Source organism: Phragmites australis, chromosome 20 (assembly GCF_958298935.1).
Source record: "Phragmites australis chromosome 20, lpPhrAust1.1, whole genome shotgun sequence".
Classification (NCBI taxonomy): Eukaryota; Viridiplantae; Streptophyta; class Magnoliopsida; order Poales; family Poaceae; genus Phragmites; species Phragmites australis.
Window position 1 is genome coordinate 11,189,754 of NC_084940.1, and position 20,778 is coordinate 11,210,531.

The 20,778-nt window shown below is 39.7% G+C and overlaps 1 protein-coding gene across 1 annotated transcript; it reads left to right on the forward strand.

Moving 5' to 3' along the window:
* The first annotated feature begins 5,381 nt into the window (after nt 1-5,381).
* LOC133901591 (potassium transporter 23) lies at nt 5,382-10,043 on the forward strand. The gene is made up of 9 exons (XM_062343003.1): nt 5,382-5,822; nt 6,171-6,399; nt 6,500-6,748; nt 6,843-6,893; nt 7,052-7,312; nt 7,745-7,797; nt 7,927-8,041; nt 8,152-8,406; nt 8,698-10,043. The coding sequence occupies exons 1-9, from the start codon at nt 5,502-5,504 to the stop codon at nt 9,744-9,746; spliced, it is 2,583 nt and encodes an 860-aa protein (XP_062198987.1). The 5' UTR covers nt 5,382-5,501; the 3' UTR covers nt 9,747-10,043.
* Nucleotides 10,044-20,778: the final 10,735 nt, after the last annotated feature.

Below are 20,778 nucleotides of genomic sequence, written 5' to 3' on the forward strand. Positions count from 1 at the left end.
CTGGTTGTCGTTGCCGGCAGACGAGGAGGGCCCCTCACAGACAGTGGGGCACCTCTACCAACGCAGGCGACACAGCCCGACCCTGCCACCCCTACAGACGCTGCACGCCCTCGGCACCCTCCACGCGACCCCTTGACGTACTCCACCGACCACGTACTCACAGAGCAGCAGGCCGGCGGAGGCTAGCGGGCATGTCCAGCAAGCACATTTGTGGTCATGGTGACGTCCCTTGATTGCGTCGTTATATAGTACTTGTACATGTTCATATTATTTCTATTATGTAATTGTCATGTCATGTAGGATGTTTATGCTAGTACTATGTTATCAGCTATAGTTTTATTACTCGTGTTCTCCTTCCATCCTAAAGCGTAGCATCATGCAATCTTATCCGCTTTCGAAATCTGCGTGTCATCCTGTCATGCAATGAATCATTAACTTGCAACTTTCAAAATCAAAACCATGCGCATTATGAATCCTACTACAATTACATGTGCAAACAAAATCCAATGTTACATGACATGGTACAAAATCCAACATTACAAACAACACGATACATTGAAATAGTACATAAGGCTAAGACAGTACATTGAGATACATTGCTTCTAGTCATACTAACTAAGAAATGAACATATACATATTACTCCCAATTGTTCCTCCGACCTTCAATGCGAGACGAGATATAGCGCCTTCTGACGTTGCTAGATCTCTCTTGGCACAATTGTTCCTGCAGTTCCTCGATAACAATATGGAGGTGATGGGTGTATTCTTGAATGTGTGGTTCTATCCGTGGGTCAATACAGTATTGGAACCCACAATCATCTATCTAGAAAAAAGTGATACATGAGGTAAGTAAATGGTGTTGACAAAATATGAAAGAAAGTGAGTATTATTTGTTCGTACCCTGAAATGTGGACAACGGAAGAATGATGGCATGTGTCACCGAAATGCTCATAAACTTGGACTACAACATCATCTCCATATCGACATGGCAACCAAAATGAAGAAGAAATAGCATTGTGTTTTTCATAGAAATCTCTACCATAGACGTCTAAATAGGGGTGTGGAGGTGGTGGATTGATTGGGCCATCGAGAGGATGAGGATACACTATTGTCTCGATGCAATTCGAGGTCATGAGATGTGTGAGTAGAGAATCGATTGGGTTTTGTTTATATATGAGAAGTCCTGGCAATAGTGGATAGATGTGGTAGCACTGAAAAGCCTATTGACAAGACTACATCGGCCTATTAAATGTATCACTAAAAAGTCTTTTTTTCTAGACTGCACCACACTGCAATATTGAATAATAGACATATTTTCCCTACCGTTGCAGTAACACACGCTAATGATCTTACCAGAGTATCTGACGCCCCTTCATCAATATAATGCACTACAGTATTAACTAATGCACATCGTGAATCATGTTTTAGACACAAAGTAACCACACAAAAGAGCATCAATACCACAACTTTTTTAGCTTTAACAAGGAATTCCATGCTCCAGTGCGCAGCCAAGCTCATACACTCAGCCCATGCACGAGCCCGCAGCCACTACAATAACCTCACCCTTATCCATGGATGCACAAATCCTCCCTCAACTCTCTTATTGCAATGTATTCCTCAACTCTACCAAGCCCACACAAAGAACATTAGGGGATTTTCATCCCCTAGGGGGTCGAATCGTCGATGTGTTTTTTGATGACCCTTGTAGGCTTCGTAAGTCCTAGGACATATCCTACACTTATGGCCTACACTTTTTCATGTGTGCTAACGACCCGTCTCGATATGGACTGTACGAGTAGCCATCGGTATAGCGACATAGATTACTCATATGACACTTTTCGATACAATTTCATGCATTATCTTACTATTCTCCCTTCTTATTTTATTTGTTCAGTCACCTCCACCTATCTGTGACTTCATAGAATGGTTGGATATAGAGTAAAATGAGCAAAAAAACAGTGGCTCGATATGGAGATATGGTAGAGGAGGGAATCTTACGAATGCCGCAAGTACGAGCAACATCAGGAGGAACGACGGATGAAGCGGCAAGAGGAGGAGCACATCAAGGCGGCTGCAAAGGAGCGCGTTGTGGCTGAAGTATGCGAAGTGAAGAGGAAAAAGAAGCGGGAGATAGCTCGTCACGCTGCCCCGATGCCCTGAGAAAGGGCAAATATCCTATATGTACTTAATAGAGAGCATATATTATAACCCGGTATATTTTTATTCCTTAAGACATGTTAGGATTAGCAATGGCACGCTATTAGGTTAGTCTTTATACGTACCGTATATGCCAACGTTTGTTATCGTTATGTCTTTATAGTTATCAGTATATGTAACATCTGTGTCGGGTTCTATGATAATTGTGATTCACAAGTACTATTATTTGCAAAATTAGATTTTGTATCCTCTCAACGTTACTTCACTGAAAAATTACTCACACAAATTTAGATCAAGTAAATAAATAAATATCGGCAAAATCACATCGAACCAAAAGTAGGAAAAAAAATGAACCACTTCGAGATACCGTTAGCTCAGCCTCATTACAAAACATCAGCGCGTCTCATTGCCTCAGCTTTCGTGTAGCCATAGTTACTATTTTCGAACACGTGTGACTTCTTCTATAAAATATACATTGAGGTTAGGCTATGCCTCATTAATATTTCCCAAATTTTATTGAAAAGCTAAAAAACAGACGCAACATGTCGGCACGTGCAATACCGATAGGCCTAGAATATTTATAAACCTGTCGGTATTTCATGTACCAACATGCTTATCGGTTGTGAACTATACCGATATCCATATCAGTGTCTATCTAGGGGCCTGTCGACACGCGGAATATCGATATGCCTTTTTACGCATTCCGTGTGCCGACAAACCCCGCCCTAGTGCCACGTAGCCTATCAGCATGCGGAGTACCGATAAGAGATCTGTCGGTACTTCGTATGTTGATATGTAGCTATTATTGTAATTTTATTTTTGACTATTATTTTTATAATTTTTTAATAAAATAATATTATTAATAAAATTCTCCATCTATCCGTGCACTTCGGTTGCACCCGTCACGGGGTCACAGCGGACCAGAACATGCCGTCCCCGGATGCGCGCGGAGCAATCGCAGACAGATGATACCAATTATTTCGTCAATGCGTCACCAGTTTATACCTCGATGAACTCAACAGCTGCAAAGAGATCATGACAGTGGTAGCAAATCTGCGGGTTATTGAGATTATGTTTCTACCTATGTAATCTTGTACCTGGAATGCCGGGTTATTGTGTTCTCACGAATTAGATGATCTGTACGGGTATACATGGGAGGCAATAACAAACAAGTAACATCAGCAATTTTTTTCATCTCAAAAGACTTCAGTAATAGCAAGAAAATTTTTAAGCAGTACGATTGTGTAATCGTGTAGAATTCTTGCATAAGCCACGCCATGTATCCCGTAAAGACTGAACATAAGATAGTTTTGGTTAGATGAACGAAGTTAAATGAAATGATATCGTTTTGAATGAACGGATGATGTGGTATAAGTAGTTTGTTTGTTAGATGTATGAGATGGTACAAGAATTTGTTTGATTGAATGTATTAGATCATACAAGAATGTGTTTAGTTGCTTAAAAATTATGTATTATATCATTGTATAATTTAATTATTTTACATAAATAACAATTTTATATTTATTATTATCAACAAACTAGATGGATGTGATGGTCTTGGAAGAGATGGTATAAATAGGTTATTTGGTTAGATGTATGTGATATTACAAGAATATATTTAGTTAGATGTATTGGATGATATAAGAACATGTTTAGTTATTTAAAGTCATGTATTATATTCATGTATAACTTAATTATTTTATATAAATAATGATTTTTATATTTGTTATTATCAACAATATGCTAATTGGTGCTAATTATTACTAATTCAAGTTAATCATTTGTTAATAATCATCACTAAATACTCATAATAATTAGTTATTGTTAATAACATCTATTGTAACTATTGATTAACTAAAATCCTTAATAACCATTGATAGTCACTAATCATTACTAATCGAAAGTGATCAGCAGAGTTGACATAACTTGTATGAGTTATTCGGCCAATTATTCTAAATGAGATGGTACATGATATTAAGAAAATATTCTCAGAATTTGTATCACTCTGTCATAGATAAGATGATATGGTTTATGCAATCAAACACAAAGACTAAGTATATCCAGATCATCCGTACATGTACCATCTCATTCAAGGAACCAAACACTTCCTTATGCTCTCTCCAGTTCGAAATAAGTGTCGATTTAGACATCCATACGATTTCTAAAATACAATTTTAACTACTATTTTTTACTATAATATATTGATAAAACATAACAAATATATATAATTATAAAAATATTTTTTAAGATAAATCTATCAGTGTCATTTTCAAATATCCAAACTTAATACGTAAAAAATAATTTATAGCTAAAATTTAAAATAATTGACTATAAAAAACTCAAAAACATTCTTATTTTGAACCAGAGAGAATAAGACTATAGCATAAGCCATGCCGGTAAACACTTCGTGCAAGTTGCAATTTGCTGATTTCTTTTCTCAGCAGGAAGTTTACCAACGACTGAATTGACAAAAAAAAAAAAACCAAATATGATCATCGGATGGTAAAAACTAGATCTGTTTATGGATAACTTGGCTTGAGAACTTGATTTGATCAGTACGCAGGCTAAACTCAGACTTTAAAACATATGTCAACAGTTCCAATCGGATCAAACTCAAATTTCTAAACAAGCCTAAAACCTGAAAACCCCGAAAAACCCAATCCAACCAAAAAAAAAAAAAACCAAATATTAGATCGGACTCGAACTTAGGCCATCTCCAATGAAGACGATATTTTTGCCTTTTCGAGTGCTATAATAGAATAGGGTTCGATCTCAACAAACAAATCATCTCCAACAGAGACTTCAAATCGTATTTTCCTTTGCTACAGTAAAGCAGGATGATGAGAGACACAGTAAATTTACAGAAAAAAATGGCTCCCACAACACTGTTTAAGTGTATGTGTGTGCATCTATGGAAGAAAAAGAGTAATAGAAAGTATAAAATAGGATGTCTGTTGTAGATAAAAAAAAAATAAGAGATATTTTAATAGTATTATAGAGATAAAATTTTAAAGTTTTTAGCGGAGATGATCTTAGCAACCCAGCCCAACATCGAGGTTAGGTCAGACTCGAGCGGATTTTCTGTGGAGGTTTTCAAAGTCTGACATAAAATCCGGCCCGACTGACGTTTGAACAGTCTAGCATAAACAAATCGGCAAAAACCTATCAGAGTCCACTAAAAATCCTAGCCGTACAGTACTCGCGTATCACAAGAGCGCCGTCAACGCCACGGCGCCGAGTACATCCAAACGCCAAAAGCGCCCGACACCAATCACTCGCTCGCTCACCCCGCCCGCCTCTTGCTCGGATCCGCGACCCGCGAACCTGTCGCCGCCGCCGTTGCAATGGACGACGGCGGGATCCAGGAGGAGCCGCCGACAGCGAGGTTCCTGGCGCCGACGCGGTCGGGGGGATCGCGGTGGGTCGACGGCAGCGAGGTCGACTCTTCCGAGTCCGCGCCGTGGTCGCTCGACGACGAGCGCTCGGTCGGGGCCGCCTCTGCCGGGGATGCCTCGGCCACCGTCTCCGTCGGTACCGCGGCGGGGGCGATGTCGCGGGCCTCCTCCGGCGCGTTCCGGCGGCGCCTCGGGAAGCGGCCCCGGCGAGTGGACTCGCTCGACGTCGAGGCCATGGACGTGCGCGGCGCGCACGGACACAGCAGCAAGGTGCGTGTGTTCTCCCGGAGGGCGTCCGGCATCCTGCGGATCGAATCCTCCATCGCGTTGGCGAGTTGGAGCCGCTCGCGTGTCTTCGGAGTGTAAAAAACTAAAAAAAAAAAATGCGGGCTTTGACCATTTCTTTCGTTATCACAATGAGTTGTTGGATGAACGGGTTGATTGCTGTAGGATTTGCAGCAATTTTGGATAGGCATTAGAATCGGCTCAGCTTGTGCATTCATAGATTGTTTATCCGTGTCTGGTAGATGGAAACATGTGCCCTTCATAAGCTAATGCGCTAGTACTAAAGAATCATGATACCAATGACTGACACCTCTTAGCTCCAATTTGTGCCAGGAAATATCGTTGTTAAGCACTGTCGCGATGGCGTTTCAAACCCTCGGTGTGGTTTACGGCGACATGGGGACAAGCCCTCTTTATGTCTTCAGCGATGTATTCAGCAAGGTGCCCATAAAGTCGGAGGTCGAGATCTTGGGAGCGCTTTCACTGGTTATGTACACGATCGCGTTAATCCCTTTCGCGAAATACGTCTTTATAGTGCTGAAAGCTAATGACAATGGCGAAGGTAGGATGCACAATTTGAAATTTATTTCCAATACCTCATGTTGGGTATGCCCTTCTCTGAATTGGTTGACATACTTATGGTATCGTCTCATGGTCTGCAGGGGGCACTTTTGCACTCTATTCATTGATTTGCAGGTATGCAAAAGTTAGTCTGCTTCCGAATCAGCAGCGTGTGGATGAAGATATTTCTAGTTTTAGACTTAAGTTGCCAACTCCTGAACTTGAGCGTGCTCTGTGTGTCAAAGACTGCCTAGAAAAAAAGCCACTCTTCAAAAATATTCTCCTGTTCTTGGTTCTGATGGGGACTTCCATGGTAATTGGTGACGGCATTCTCACTCCGTCGATGTCAGGTGCTTCAAACACTCTTTGGTCCTAGTTTGCTCCATCAATAGATGTTATGTAATTGCTATTCCCCTTACCCTCCTTTTGTTTCTTGTTTTTTAGTTATGTCTGCTGTCAGTGGTCTACAGGGTCAGGTTCCAGGATTCAACACAGGTTTGATCCTCCATATTCAATCCCATTGTAATTATCACAACAATTTGCTTTTTGTTTGCATTGGCTTACAGACGAACCATTAACATTTATTTCATTTACTTGGCATAAGGAATATAAGTGCCTTATTTTCCATCCTTTCTTCCTTTTTCTTTTTGCAGATGCTGTTGTAATGGTCTCCATCGTTGTTCTTATGCTATTGTTTAGCGTGCAGAGGTTTGGGACTGGCAAAGTTGGATTCATGTTTGCTCCTATTTTGGCACTGTGGTTTCTTAATTTGGGTTCGATCGGAATATATAATATGATTAAATATGATATATCTGTTGTGAAGGCATTCAATCCAGTCTATATATATTTATTTTTCAATATGAACGGCATTAAGGCATGGTCAGCTCTTGGTGGTTGTGTCTTGTGCATCACAGGTGCCTCCTTTCTCCGGCAACAGCCTTCCTCTCTTATTTTGGTGTCTTTTGAAGCAAGGGCCAATTTCACAGTCAAATAGATTCTTGTCCTCAAGAGCCAATATTTTTGAACTCTTATATTTAGCACCACAAAGAATGCTTTTACCAGAAGTCCAGAACAAAAGAATATCATGAGTGATGAAAATGCCTTTTCCTCTGTCTTCCATTTTGCTAACTTGCATGAGTGCATCTTCTTCCATTTTGCTAACTTGCATGAGTGCATCCTGTACTAGAGTTTCTGTCACTTGTTTCAGTATTACGAAACCATCTTTGCCACTTGTGCTGGGTAACTGGAGAATGCTGATTTGCCATTCATTTGGTTATTCATTAGAACCTGACTCTAAAGATTCTACATGTACCATTAAGTGCACTCACTACCTTTTACAACTGTAGGAGCTGAAGCAATGTTTGCTGATTTGGGCCATTTCTCTGTCAAATCAATACAGGTTAACACATTACCAGTCAACCGAGTCCCTTTTTCTGATTACTGTGTGTTTTACGTTATATTTTGTATATTTCATTCTTTATTTGAAATAAACTCAGTTTCACTTCTTCAATTTCGTTTTGGGTTCCAGGTAGCATTTACCGCTGTGGTATTCCCTTGCCTGCTTATTGCTTACATGGGGCAAGCTGCGTATTTGATGAAGAATCCACGTGCTGTAGAAAGAATATTTTATGATTCTGTACCAGGTAAAGCTTTCAGCTGGCAAAAAATGTATCAGGTTGATTTAGGTTATAATCACTCTAAATTATTTATCTGATGTTCACTGTATCAGTCTAAATTTTGATCTGCAATGCAGAAGTTCTATTCTGGCCAGTATTTGTGATTGCTACACTTGCTGCTATGATTGCCAGTCAAGCTATGATATCTGCGACATTCTCTTGCATAAAGCAGGCTATGGCTCTTGGCTGCTTTCCTAGGATTAAGATAATCCATACTTCCAAGAGAGTCATGGGCCAGATTTACATACCTGTGATGAATTGGTTTCTCATGGTCATGTGCATCATCATCGTGGCCACTTTCAGGAGTACCAACGATATTGCCAATGCATATGGTGAGTATTTTGAACTTAAAGGAACATACAGCTGCATCTTTACTTTGGCTGCTTTAAATAGTTTTTGATAGATATTGACCCCCCGGAAAATCGCCCATTCCATGTTCTACGTTTCACAATAATCAGCCTATGGGTAGGCAGGCTAGCTACTGCAGCTACATTTTGCTACAGCTACAGCTATTCTAAATGATGTGGTGAAATGGAATCCCATAGTTTATCTTCTCAAAAAAAAAAGTTTTGAAACAGTTGTCTCATTTGCATCTGATACCATTTTTTTCTTTTAACTTTCAGGCATTGCTGAAGTTGGCGTCATGATGGTTAGCACTGCACTGGTGACTTTGGTGATGCTTCTTATATGGCAAACCAACTTGTTCCTTGTGCTGTGCTTCCCTATTCTTTTTGGTGCAGTTGAGTTTGTTTATTTAACAGCAGTCCTGTCAAAGATACGAGAAGGAGGGTGGTTACCTCTAGCTTTCTCATCATTGTTTCTCTGCATAATGTACACATGGAACTATGGAAGTGTGTTGAAGTACCAGAGTGAGATGCGTGGCAAGATATCCCTGGACTTCATTCTTGACCTGGGAGCCACACTTGGCACCATGAGAGTTCCAGGGATTGGACTTGTGTACAACGAACTGGTCCAGGGAATCCCGTCAATCTTTGGCCAACTTTTGGTGACACTGCCAGCAATGCACTCCACGATCGTCTTTGTCTGCATAAAGTATGTTCCTGTCCCATATGTCCCTCTTGAAGAAAGGTTCCTGTTCCGAAGGGTTGGCCAGAAGGACTACCACATGTTTCGCTGTGTTGCACGGTATGGTTATAAGGATGTTAGGAAAGAGGATCATGGCTTCTTTGAGCAACTTTTGGTTGAAAGCCTCGAGAAATTTATGAGGAGGGAAGCCCAGGAAATCGCGCTCGAGGCGAGCACAATGGAGGCAGAGCGTGACGACGTTTCTGTTGTATCTGACGTGCCTCCATCTCCTGCTGGTGCTGGGGATCTGCACGTTCCACTGCTTTCTGATCAGAGATTGGTTGATGACAATAGAATGTTCAACACGGAAGGTAGTGCTCCATTGCTTCCATCCAGCTCCATGTCCGCAGAAGAAGACCCTGGTTTAGAGTACGAGCTGGCAGCTTTGAGAGAAGCCATGGCATCTGGGTTCACATATCTCTTGGCCCATGGCGATGTGAGGGCGAGGAAGGAATCGCTCTTCATGAAGAAGTTTATCATCAACTACTTCTATGCATTCCTCAGGAGGAATTGCAGGGCTGGCACTGCAACACTGAAGGTTCCTCACTCAAACATCATGCGTGTCGGTATGACATACATGGTCTGATCGATACTCTGCTGTGATTGCACATTTCATTCGCATCTTGGATGGGATACTGCACCAGCTGGTAGTTTAGGGATTGTACTGCAATACTGATGAAAAATTCACTTCTGCTACTCGCCATCTGCTTGGAATTTTAGTCGCAGAAATGGCTGTACCTGTTCAATTTCGTCCCTTTATTTTCTTTTGTTCGACATGTGTCACTTGTTTGTATGATATCTGTGGAGATTGTATCTGTGAGAACAGCTATGTAATCATCTGCCATCATCTCAAGTGTGGCTTCAAATGCTCCTTGCATCTGTTGATCCTTCCCCGCAATCACATTGCTGCTCTTAAACTAATATCGGTGTTGCGACCTTTGCTTCTCCGAGATAGATAGATGCTGCTCTGAGTTACCAAAGAATCCATGACACGAGGCAACAAATACCCTAGGCTCGTCTAGTGCTCCATCTCTGAAGCCCATAATCTGAGCATGCTCCATTCATTGGATCATTATGGTAGCATTTCTGAAGAACAGAGATAGCTGGAGATGGTCTGGCCATTTTGAGTTGTTCTTTTCAGCAGACGTGTCATGTGAGCATGACATGCAGGTTAAGGGTCACAGTTGGCTTGGGAGCTGGGACTCTTTCTAATAATGGTGTCCCGTTGACAGCGACCACACAGTGCGACGTGCCCAGTGACAACACTTCGAATTGGGAGTACAGTGCTACCTATGCATGCTTGCTCTCCAAAAACGGGTGCTTTCCAGTAGCACCAGTTCACCTCTGCCTTGCCTCCTTACTTTGTTGGTCCATAGCATCCAATCCAACAATGCCTAAATTCATCATAGTGTGTCAGCGTAGAGTTCTGTAAACATCTAATATTAGCACTTTACAAAACATGTGAACTTTCTTATTAGTTTAATTATACTAGTAAAAAAAATAGCACCGAGGGAGGACGTTCTCTGAGATTTCATTAAGAGGATGTCGAGTCTCGAACTCGATCTGACTTAGTGAAATCGTGTTCGACTGACCGTTAGCACCGTGAGAGATTTGATTTAATTACACTAGTAATTTTTGTAATTTTTGTGTTGTTAGATTCTACGACAGTTTGATCGACCGAGGCAAAATATCTGACAACTTGTTAGTATCTCGGTGCAGAATATTAATCCTCGATACTACGCACGCCTGGTTTTGAAATTATCTCCAGTAGGATTCAACGATGGATAACATCCAAATGAATCTTCTGATTCACCAATGTTGATTAAACTACTACTTTTTTTCGCGAATAATTAAACTACTACCGTATAGCAAGTAAAAAGAGAAACCATCTTTTATTTTCTAATAAAGCCAGAAGAGAAGCACAACAAAAATTGTGGTCTCCTGACCCATGTATCCGTTGTAACAGAACTGGATATACCGTATTCTGCTACAATGCCAGTAACATCTTTGAAAGGTAGATGTCGCTGTTAATCTGATCCGATCACATTGTCATCTTTGAAAGGTAGATGTCGCTGTTAAGTGCCAGATGGTATTTTCCTCCTCTTTTTTCCAGTTGTAGTGTCCAACTAGACAACCACCTTTGCAATTCAGGATAAGATTGAAATATCCTACCAGCAATAAGATAGATTAAATGATCAACACGTACCGCTGCTTAAGAGCTAAGATGAGCACAAGAACAGATAATTTTGCTTTGGCCAGAAGTGCATAATCGCCTTTTAGGTCTCGCATATCCCGTGCGAAAAGGAAATATTCATGCAAAAAAGAACCAAAAGATTAATCTATCTGGATCAAGGAAAAGGTCACCACTTACCAGGATTAAATAAAACTCTTAAATAAAATTCACACCGGTCTCGCGATTCCTAATTTCTGCAAGTCGTGTATACGGCATGCTAATCTCTATGTGTCCAATACTCGAATAGTGGTTAATCACGGTTCACAAGTTTGCTCTTTCTTGTTCTTGATGGAAGAGGAACTGCTTTTTCTTCTTGTCAAGAATCTTACCTTTCCTTCTTGCGGAGTGTAATTACTGTACGTTGACATTATCACCACCTGCCAAGCCATGTTTACTGAGTTACGAGGAATTTTACTACACAAGAATTGTTCAGTTGAGCTGTTTGGATGCTTGGGATTCTGGAGAGAGAGACTTGGTGGAAAATTCTCATGTGGTTCGACAATATGCAGGTGCGAAGCTAAATAGAACTAAGAATGGTGTATAGGTGTAGTAAAAATGGTTTTATTAGTTTATGATTATGATTTTGATGATTAATGATAATATAGTTATTATGATTAATATGTTTATTAAGAATATATGTTAGTAGGTCTTATAGATGCAATACATCAAGAAGTCACCGGTATACAAAATTTGATTAAATTGGAAAAGTCCTAGAAAGATTTGCATCACCAAATGGTTCGGTACATAGAAGTTTGCACTCACTAGAGTATTGTATCCAGAGGCTGATAGCCTCACCGGATAGTTCGGTGAATAGGAAATAAACTCATCAGAGTATTTCTAACAAATGGGGAGAAGGTTGAGGACCTCGCTGGATAGTCCGGTGATCTACACTGGATAACACTGAAGTATTTTCTGTAAGAAGAATGCTCTGGTGAGTGCAGAAGACTAAAGATCAACCTACTTGATGATTTGGTACTCTATGTGTTGAATTCACCGGAGTATTTCTAACAAAGTGGAGAAGATTGAGGACTGCACCGGATAGTCCGGTGATAAAGGGTATAAAGCACTGGAGTATTTCTTGTAGAGACGATTTCAAGTGCTGAAGGATGAACATCAACTTACCGGATAGTCTGGTGATCACAAATATAGTTGCACCAGAGCATTTTCAAGGAAAAGAAGAAAAGATTTAACTCACCAGATGGTCCAGTATGAATGTAATAAACAATGGATGAATGCGCCAGAGCATTTTACACAAAGAGACTGCAAAGACTCAGATGGCTCAAGATAACTTAACGGAAGGTCTGGTGATGAATTTGAAGGTACACTAGAGTGTTCGGTGTTCACAGAGGCATTGAGTGAAGCTCCAACAGCTAGTTTCTAAGGTTATACTCACCGAATGATCCGGTGTTAACAGCTTTTCTGAACCGTTGGAAAAATAGCTAGTTGACGGATTTGATGCTATAAATATCCCATCACTTAGTTATTTAAAGGGATGACATGTTGCTAGAGTCCAGGGAATCTCATAGACATTTGAAAAGATATCCAAACCACCAAAGTGTTTAAAGTGATCATCCAAGGCGATTGAACAGAAGATTAGAGAGTGTTTAGTGCTTATAGACCTAGAGTTGTAGCTAGGTGTTGCAGCTTGAAGAAGGTATCAATGAGTGATCTTACCTTGTACCAAGTGATACGCTGGTGCCTTGGAGTCTTGATGGCTCATCGGCAATTTGAGCCGGAGTTACTCAAGCTTGTTGACCCTCCAACTTGGTGTGAAGCGGTGACAAGTAGGGGTGAAAACGGATCGAATACGCATGGAACCGAATTCGGATAGTACGATTTACCACATTTTAATCCGAATGCGAATACAGATCCGGATACCTTCAGATACGAATACAAAATGGATAGTTCGAATTCGAATTCGCATTCGGATGTCTACTCTATCTTTGAAATTCATGTCTAAAATTTAAATTTTTGATAAAATTTGACTAAAATTTGATAAAATTTGAATGAAATTTGGTAAAATATGACTAAAATTTGTTCTAATTTGATTGGGATAGAATTTTAGAAATTTGGTTCGAAATTTATGTCAAAAATTTAAACTTTTGGCCAAATTTGACTGGAATTTGATAAAATTTGACTGAACTTTGATCAAATTTGACTGAAATTTGTTCCAATTTGATTGGTCCGGAATTTCGCTCACCTCTAAATTTCTAAAAATTTAGCAAAATTTGGCGGATACGGATACAAATCGGATATATCTTGAATTCGGACATCCACATTTAAATCTAAATCTCGAAAACGAATTCGAATGTATCCATTTTAGTATCCATTTCAGAAACGAATACGGATACGGATATCCATATTCATGTTTTGACAGATACGGATATGGATAATTCGGATATCCAGCTATCCATTTCCACCCCTAGTGACAAGACACGTGTACAGGGATGCGGAGACCCTTATCTTGGTGGCTCAAGCTCCGAAGTGATCATGACGGCAAGTGATTGGAAGAGAGGCTAGTAGTGAGACCTTACCTTGGTGGCTCAAGAGTCATGATTGGGTGTTGACCGAGATCATATCCTTGGTGGAGCTCTAACGTGAACTAGGGGTGGTATTCATACCATCGATATTATAGGATAAAAATCTCTTGTACCGAGTTTGTCTCTCAACATTATTTACGTTTTCGCTTTTACATACTTACAATTTAGTTTGCTAGAGTAGGTTGCAATCCTCTTGAGCGGTAAAGTAGACACACTAGATAAACCTAGAGTACAATTAGATAGAAATTGAGATAGGTTTATCTTGTGAAGTTTTTAGAGCTATTAGTTTCTAAGTGTCCTAATTCATTCCTCTCTTATGACGTCACCGTTCATCACAACTAGTATCAGAGCATCGTACTCTTGATAGGCTTAATATCCTAGAGTTGTGATGTCTAGGATTGGGATGGATACCCATAGCGCTCCACATTTTGACGGTACTAATTTTACTCGTTGAAAAATTCTAATGACTTGTTATTTGCAAGATAAAGATTTAGATGTTTAGAGAGTCACTGAGAAAGGGATGAGACCTCGCATCACCAACAATAAGAGGCAATTAGATGCATTGGCAAGGAGTATCTTTTTACCATCTTTAAATATTGATGCATTTAATCGTGTTTATTCTCTCACCAATGCATATGATATTTGGACTAGTCTCATTGAAATTCATGAAGGCACAAAATGTGCGCAATGAGAAATATTATGTACTTGTTACTAAGCTCAATAGCATCAAACAATTTACCCATGAAAGTGCTAATGACATGTACTCATATTTAAATATTCTTGTCAATGAGATCAATAGGTTAGGTTTGACGCAAATTGATGATGATCAAGTGGTAAGAAGAATATTTCAAGCTCTTCTTCTGAAGTACAAGTTGATAGTCTCCATCATCTACGACAACAACGACATCAAGATGATAACTCTAAGTTAAGTACTCGGCAAGATCATCGCCTATGAGATAACCATAAACATGAGAGTGGAAGTCTCTTTCTCAACCGATGCCAAGATCTCACAAGCAAGCAGGCACCATGCCCACACATGAAGACGAAGATGAGGAGGCAAGAGCAAGAGTTAAGCTCAAGCGAAGATGATAAAGATGAAGATAGAACAATGAAGATAATGAGCAAAGCACATCAAGTGATGAAAAAATAGACCCCTAAGTAATCAAACTCATCTCTCAATTGGACAAGAACATCAAGAAAATCAATGATAACATTGGTCATCGAATCTCTATAAAAGACTTGGTAAAAACTATTGGTCATATCAAGAAGGAGAAGAAGAGCAAGAGAATAGAGAGATAAGGAGAAGAGCCAAATCATTTGTAAGCATGGAAAGATGGGTGAGTAAAGATGAAGATTCAAGCTCAAGTAATGAGTGCTTCACCACTTACTCCTCCAAGAGAAGCTATTCCTCAATGTCATCATCGCGCAAGTCATCACGTAAGTGACTTATGACCAAATGTATGAATAGTGATGTAAGTGATGATGAATCCAATGAGGATTATCCCTTCTATGATGAACTTCTTTATTTGATCAATGAACAACAAATGACTCTTAAGAAACAATCTAAAGAATTTAAGAAATTCATTGTCCTCAATGATATTCATGCTACCTTTGTTTCTAATTATGAGCAATTATTAAGCAAATTCAATTTACTAAACAAGGAGTATGAAGAGCTTAAGGAAAAATTTGATTACATTGAATCTCAATATAAGGCCCATTTAGAGCAATCTACATCTCTATTTAATTTCAATACTAAAGTAGATGCTTGTACTTCTTGTGATGGTTTAATTGATCTGTCTAGCTCACTCTTTTGCAATGAGATATATGTTAAGAATATTGTTGTAGAAATATGTGATGATCTCATTGCACAAGAAAATGATGAACTCAAGCAAGAAGTGAAAGCACAAGAATACTTAGCAAGGTTAAAGGGTAAGAACTATGTCTAACCTCCTCAAGATAACTATGCTACCATGGTGAAGAAGCTTGCGGAGGGGTCTACCGTGATATGCTTCAAATGTCATCAAGAAGGTCACAAGTCCATCCAATACAAGCAAGTCAAGAAGAAGATCCAGGAGAAGAAGAAGATCATGAACCTCTCCAACAAGACCTCCAACATCTACACCAAATCTAACATAAGATCAAGACCAAAAGCAGCCACTGCAAGCTCAAGAAAAAGAACAATGACAATATGGTTGCACACATAATTGGAAGAAAGAATTGGAGGTGAAACCAACCCATTTAGGTACCCAAGGAAGTAATCATCAACATAAAGGGGCTATACTTGATTTGGATTTCAAAGAAGACTTGAAGCCCAAGCTGGCTATAGGGATTTGGAAACTTGGCTCACAAAATAAAATGAAGGTTCAAGCAAAAAAGTAAAATGTATAAGATTAGGCGTTTTGATAAAGATCATGATCATCATATACTCAAATCCATATCCAAAGATAAAAAAGTTAATGGAACTAGATGTAAAATCTTTCAATTGTCTAGGATTGTATGTGTATATTTCAATTTATTGCAATGCCTAGTGTAGATTTTTATATGATAGGTTGCTTGTGTTTCTCTCTTTCTTATAAGCAACCAACATAGTTTATTAGTTGAAAGTTTCTTTCATGACACTAGTTTCACAATTGGTATCTTTTATGTGTCATGAACCAATCTATTCCTATTGTTATTAATAACAAGTGCATATGTCTCGCAAGTATTCAACATTTGTATATACACTTTTAGAGAGAGTATATCCTATATGTTGTGATTTTGAGACTAACATGTGTTGCTAGATGTATCTTTTGTAGTTTTATGGAGCTATCAATAAGTCCCCAAGGTATGTAATGCTTAAAGACTTCAATTGGTATCATTGTCAACTCATTTTTACATTTAAGTTATCTCCATGCATGATATGACTTAAACTTCATACTTCTACTTATTGTCTATATGTGCATATATTGCTACATTCCTACAAGTGGTATTCACATGTGGGTCTCACTATATATATGCACACATAAAGAGGGAGTTTAAATTATATCTTGTGATTTTCATGAATTATAGTCCTTATTTATCTTTTTCAATTGATATCAATGCTTCCTATCCTTATAATTGGTATATCTTTTCAATTGGTATCATTTTCATTGGATCATAATTTATAAAGCTCTCTCTCATGTGCTCTAATGCTTTTCCTCGAGTTCAACATATGTTTATAGCTCCTTTTGATATTATTGACAAAATAGGAGAAATTTGATGACAAAACTAAGAAGCAAGATATAAGATATCTAGGAATGCCTAAGTTGACAAAGTGGAGAAGAAGAAGACATAAGAAGCAACATGAGGCACTTAGATTGACAAAGGAGGAGAAGTTCTTGCATGGGTCGATCAAAAGAGATAGTGGCAATGGAGAAAGGGAGAATTACAATAAAGAGAGACTAAATGGTAAGAACATGCATCCAAGCAATGTGATAAGACTTTGTGTTCTTTACGATTGGTATCATTTATTATTTGTCACTTGTTTTGATTATGTTGTCATCAATCACTAAAAATAGGGAGATTGTAGCGAAAATGACCCTATTACGCTATGATTGTGATTTTAGTGATTAATGACAACATAGTTATTGGGACTAATATGTTTATCAAAAATATATATTAGTAGGTCTCATAGATGCAATACATCAAGAAGCTATCGTAGTCAGGATAAAGTTTGATTAAATTGAAAAAGTCTCAGGAAGATTTGCCTCACCGGATGGTCCGGTGCAGAGAAGTTTGCACTCACCGAAGCATTATATCCAGAGGCTGATAGCCTCACCGGATAGTTCGGTGAATAGGACATAAACTCAACGGATTATTTCTGACAAATGAGGAGAAGGCTGAGGACCTCACCAGATAGTCCGATGATCTTCACTGGGTTACACCGGAGTATTTCCTGCAGAGAAGAATACAAGTGCAGAAGACTGAAGATCAACCCACCGGATGGTTCAGTGCTCTGTGTATTGAACTCTCTGGAGTATTTCTGACAAAGGAGGAGAAGGCTGAGGACCGCACTGGATAGTCAGGATGAAGGGTATAGAGCATCGGAGTATTTCTTGTAAAGGCGATTCCAAATGTTGAAGAATGAAGATCAACTCACCGGATAGTCTGGTGATCACAGAGATAGTTGCATTGGAGCATTTCTAGGGAAAGAAAAGAATGTTTAACTCATCAGATGGTCCGGTGTGAATGGAATGAACATCGGATGAATGCACTGGAGCATCTTACACAAAAAGGCTGCAAAGGCTCGAATGGCTCAAGATAACTCACTGGAAGGTCCGGTGATGGATTTGAAAGTGCACCGAAGTGTCAGGTGTTCGCAGAGGCATTGTGTAGAGTTCCCATGGCTAATTTATGAGGTTATACTCACCGGATCATTCGGTGTTAACAGCTTTTCTAAGCGGTTGAGAAAACGGCTAGTTGACGGGTTTGAGGCTATAAATACCTCTCCACTCAATCATTTTAAGGGGTAGCATGCTGTTAGGGTCCAGAGAATCTCATAGACACTTGAGAAGACATCAAAGCCACTAAAGTGCTTAAAATGATCATCTAAGGTGATTAAGCACAAGATTAAAGAGTGCTTAGTGCTTATAGGCCTAGAGTGAGTTGTAACTAGATGTTGCAACTTGAAGAAGGGATCAAGAACTGATCCTAGCTTGTATCAAGTGGTACACCGGTGCCTTGGAGTCTTGGTGACTCACCGACAACTTGAGCTAGAGTTGCTCAAACTTGTTGACCCTCTGACTTCGTGCGGAGTGGTGACAAGACATGTGTACGGGGACAATGTGAGGAACGATGACGTTCTAAGAGGAGGAGGTGAATTAAGACACTTAAAAACCTAAAACAAATTGGCTCTAAAAACTTCACAAGATAAACCTATATCAATTTTTATCTAAATATCTTCTAGGTTTATCTAGTATGTCTACTCTACAGCTCAAAAGGATTGTAACATACTATAGCAAGGTAAATTGCAAGTATATAAATACGGAAACATAATAAGGTAAAGAGACAAACACATCATAAGGGTTTTTTACCCCGTAGTATCGATGACATAAATACCACCCCTAATCCACATTGGAGCTTCATAAATGATATGCTCCCGGTTGCCAAGTCTCTTCCCATCACGGCTCTTGAGCTACCAAGTCACCAAGACAAGATCTCAAGCACGATGAGCCACCAAGCCACTGAGGTAAGGTCTCACCACTAGCCTCTCTTCCGATCACTTGCCGCCATGATCACTTCGGAGCTTGAGCTATCAAGGCAATGGTCTCCCCGTCCTCGTACATGTGTCTTGCCGTCGTTCAACACCAAGTCAGAGGGTCAATAAGCTTGAGCCACCAAGGCCCAAGATATCGATGAGTCACCAAGACTTCAAAGCACCGACGTACCACTCGGTACAAGTTAGGATCACTCATCGATCCCCTTTTCAAGCTGCAGCATCTAGTTACAACTCACTCTAGGCCTATAAGCACTAAACACTCTTTAATATTGCGCTTAATTATTTTGGATGATTATTTTAAGCACTTTGGTGGCTTGGATGTCTTCTTAAGTATATATGAGCTTACTCTAGACTCTAGCAGCATGCTACACTTTCAAATGACAGAGTAAAGGGGTATATATAGCCTTAAATCCGCCAACTAACCGTTTTCCCAATAGCTCAGAAAAGCTGTTAATACCGGATGATCCGGTGAGAACAGTAGTACTAACACCGGATTATCTGGTGAGTACAAACTCAGAAACTAGCCGTTGAAATTCCACTCATAGCCTTTGTGAACACGGGATACTTCGGTGTGCCTTCAAATCCATCACCGGATCTTCCGGTGAGTTATCTTCTTTTCCCTGGAAATGCTCCGGTGTAACTATCTCTGTGATCACCGGACTATCAGGTGAGTTGATCTTATTTCTTTCGCAATTGCAGTCGCTTCTGCAAGAAATGCACCGGTGCTATACTCCGGTGTGCACAAACCAAGCATCAAACCTTCTGGTGGGTTGATCTTTAGTCTTTTGCGTTCGCATTCTTCTCTGTAAGAAATGCTCTGATGTTACCCTGTGCAGATCACCAGACTATCCGGTGAAGTCCTCAGCCTTCTCTCCTTTTGTTAGAAATACTCCGGTGAGTTCAACACATAGAGCACTGGACTATCCAGTGAGGCTATCAGTCTCTGTGCACAATGCTCCGGTGAGTGCAAACTCCTCTGCACCTTTTGGTGAGGTAAATTCTTTTGGGGCTTCTCCAATTGAATTAAACTTTGTTCCAACTGCAGTGGTTTCTTGATTATTGCATCTATGAGACCTACTAACATATATTTTCTTGACAAACATATTAGTTCCAATGACTATATTGTCATTAATTACCAAAATCACAATCGTGGCCTAATAGAGTCATTTTCGCTACAAACGTGGAGACACTTGCCTTGTTGTCTCAAACTCCGAAGTGATCATGATGGCAAGTGACTGGAAAAGTGGCTAGTGATGAGATCTTGCCTTGGTGGCTCATCGTGCTTGAGGCCTTACCTTGGTAGTTTGGTGGCTCAAGTGTTATGACCGGGTGCCGAACGTAAGCATATCCTTGATGGAGCTCCAATGTGAACTAGGGTGGCATTCATGCAATCGGTACGACGGGATAAAAATCCCTTATGTCGAGTTTATCTCTCTACCTTATTTACGTTTCCGTATTTACATATTTGCAATTTACCTTGCTAGATTAGTTTGCAATCCTCTTGAACGGTAAAGTAGACATACTAGATAAATCTAGAGCACATTTAGATAGAAATTAAGATAGATTTATCTTGTGAAGTTTTTAGAACTATTAGTTTTTAAATATCCTA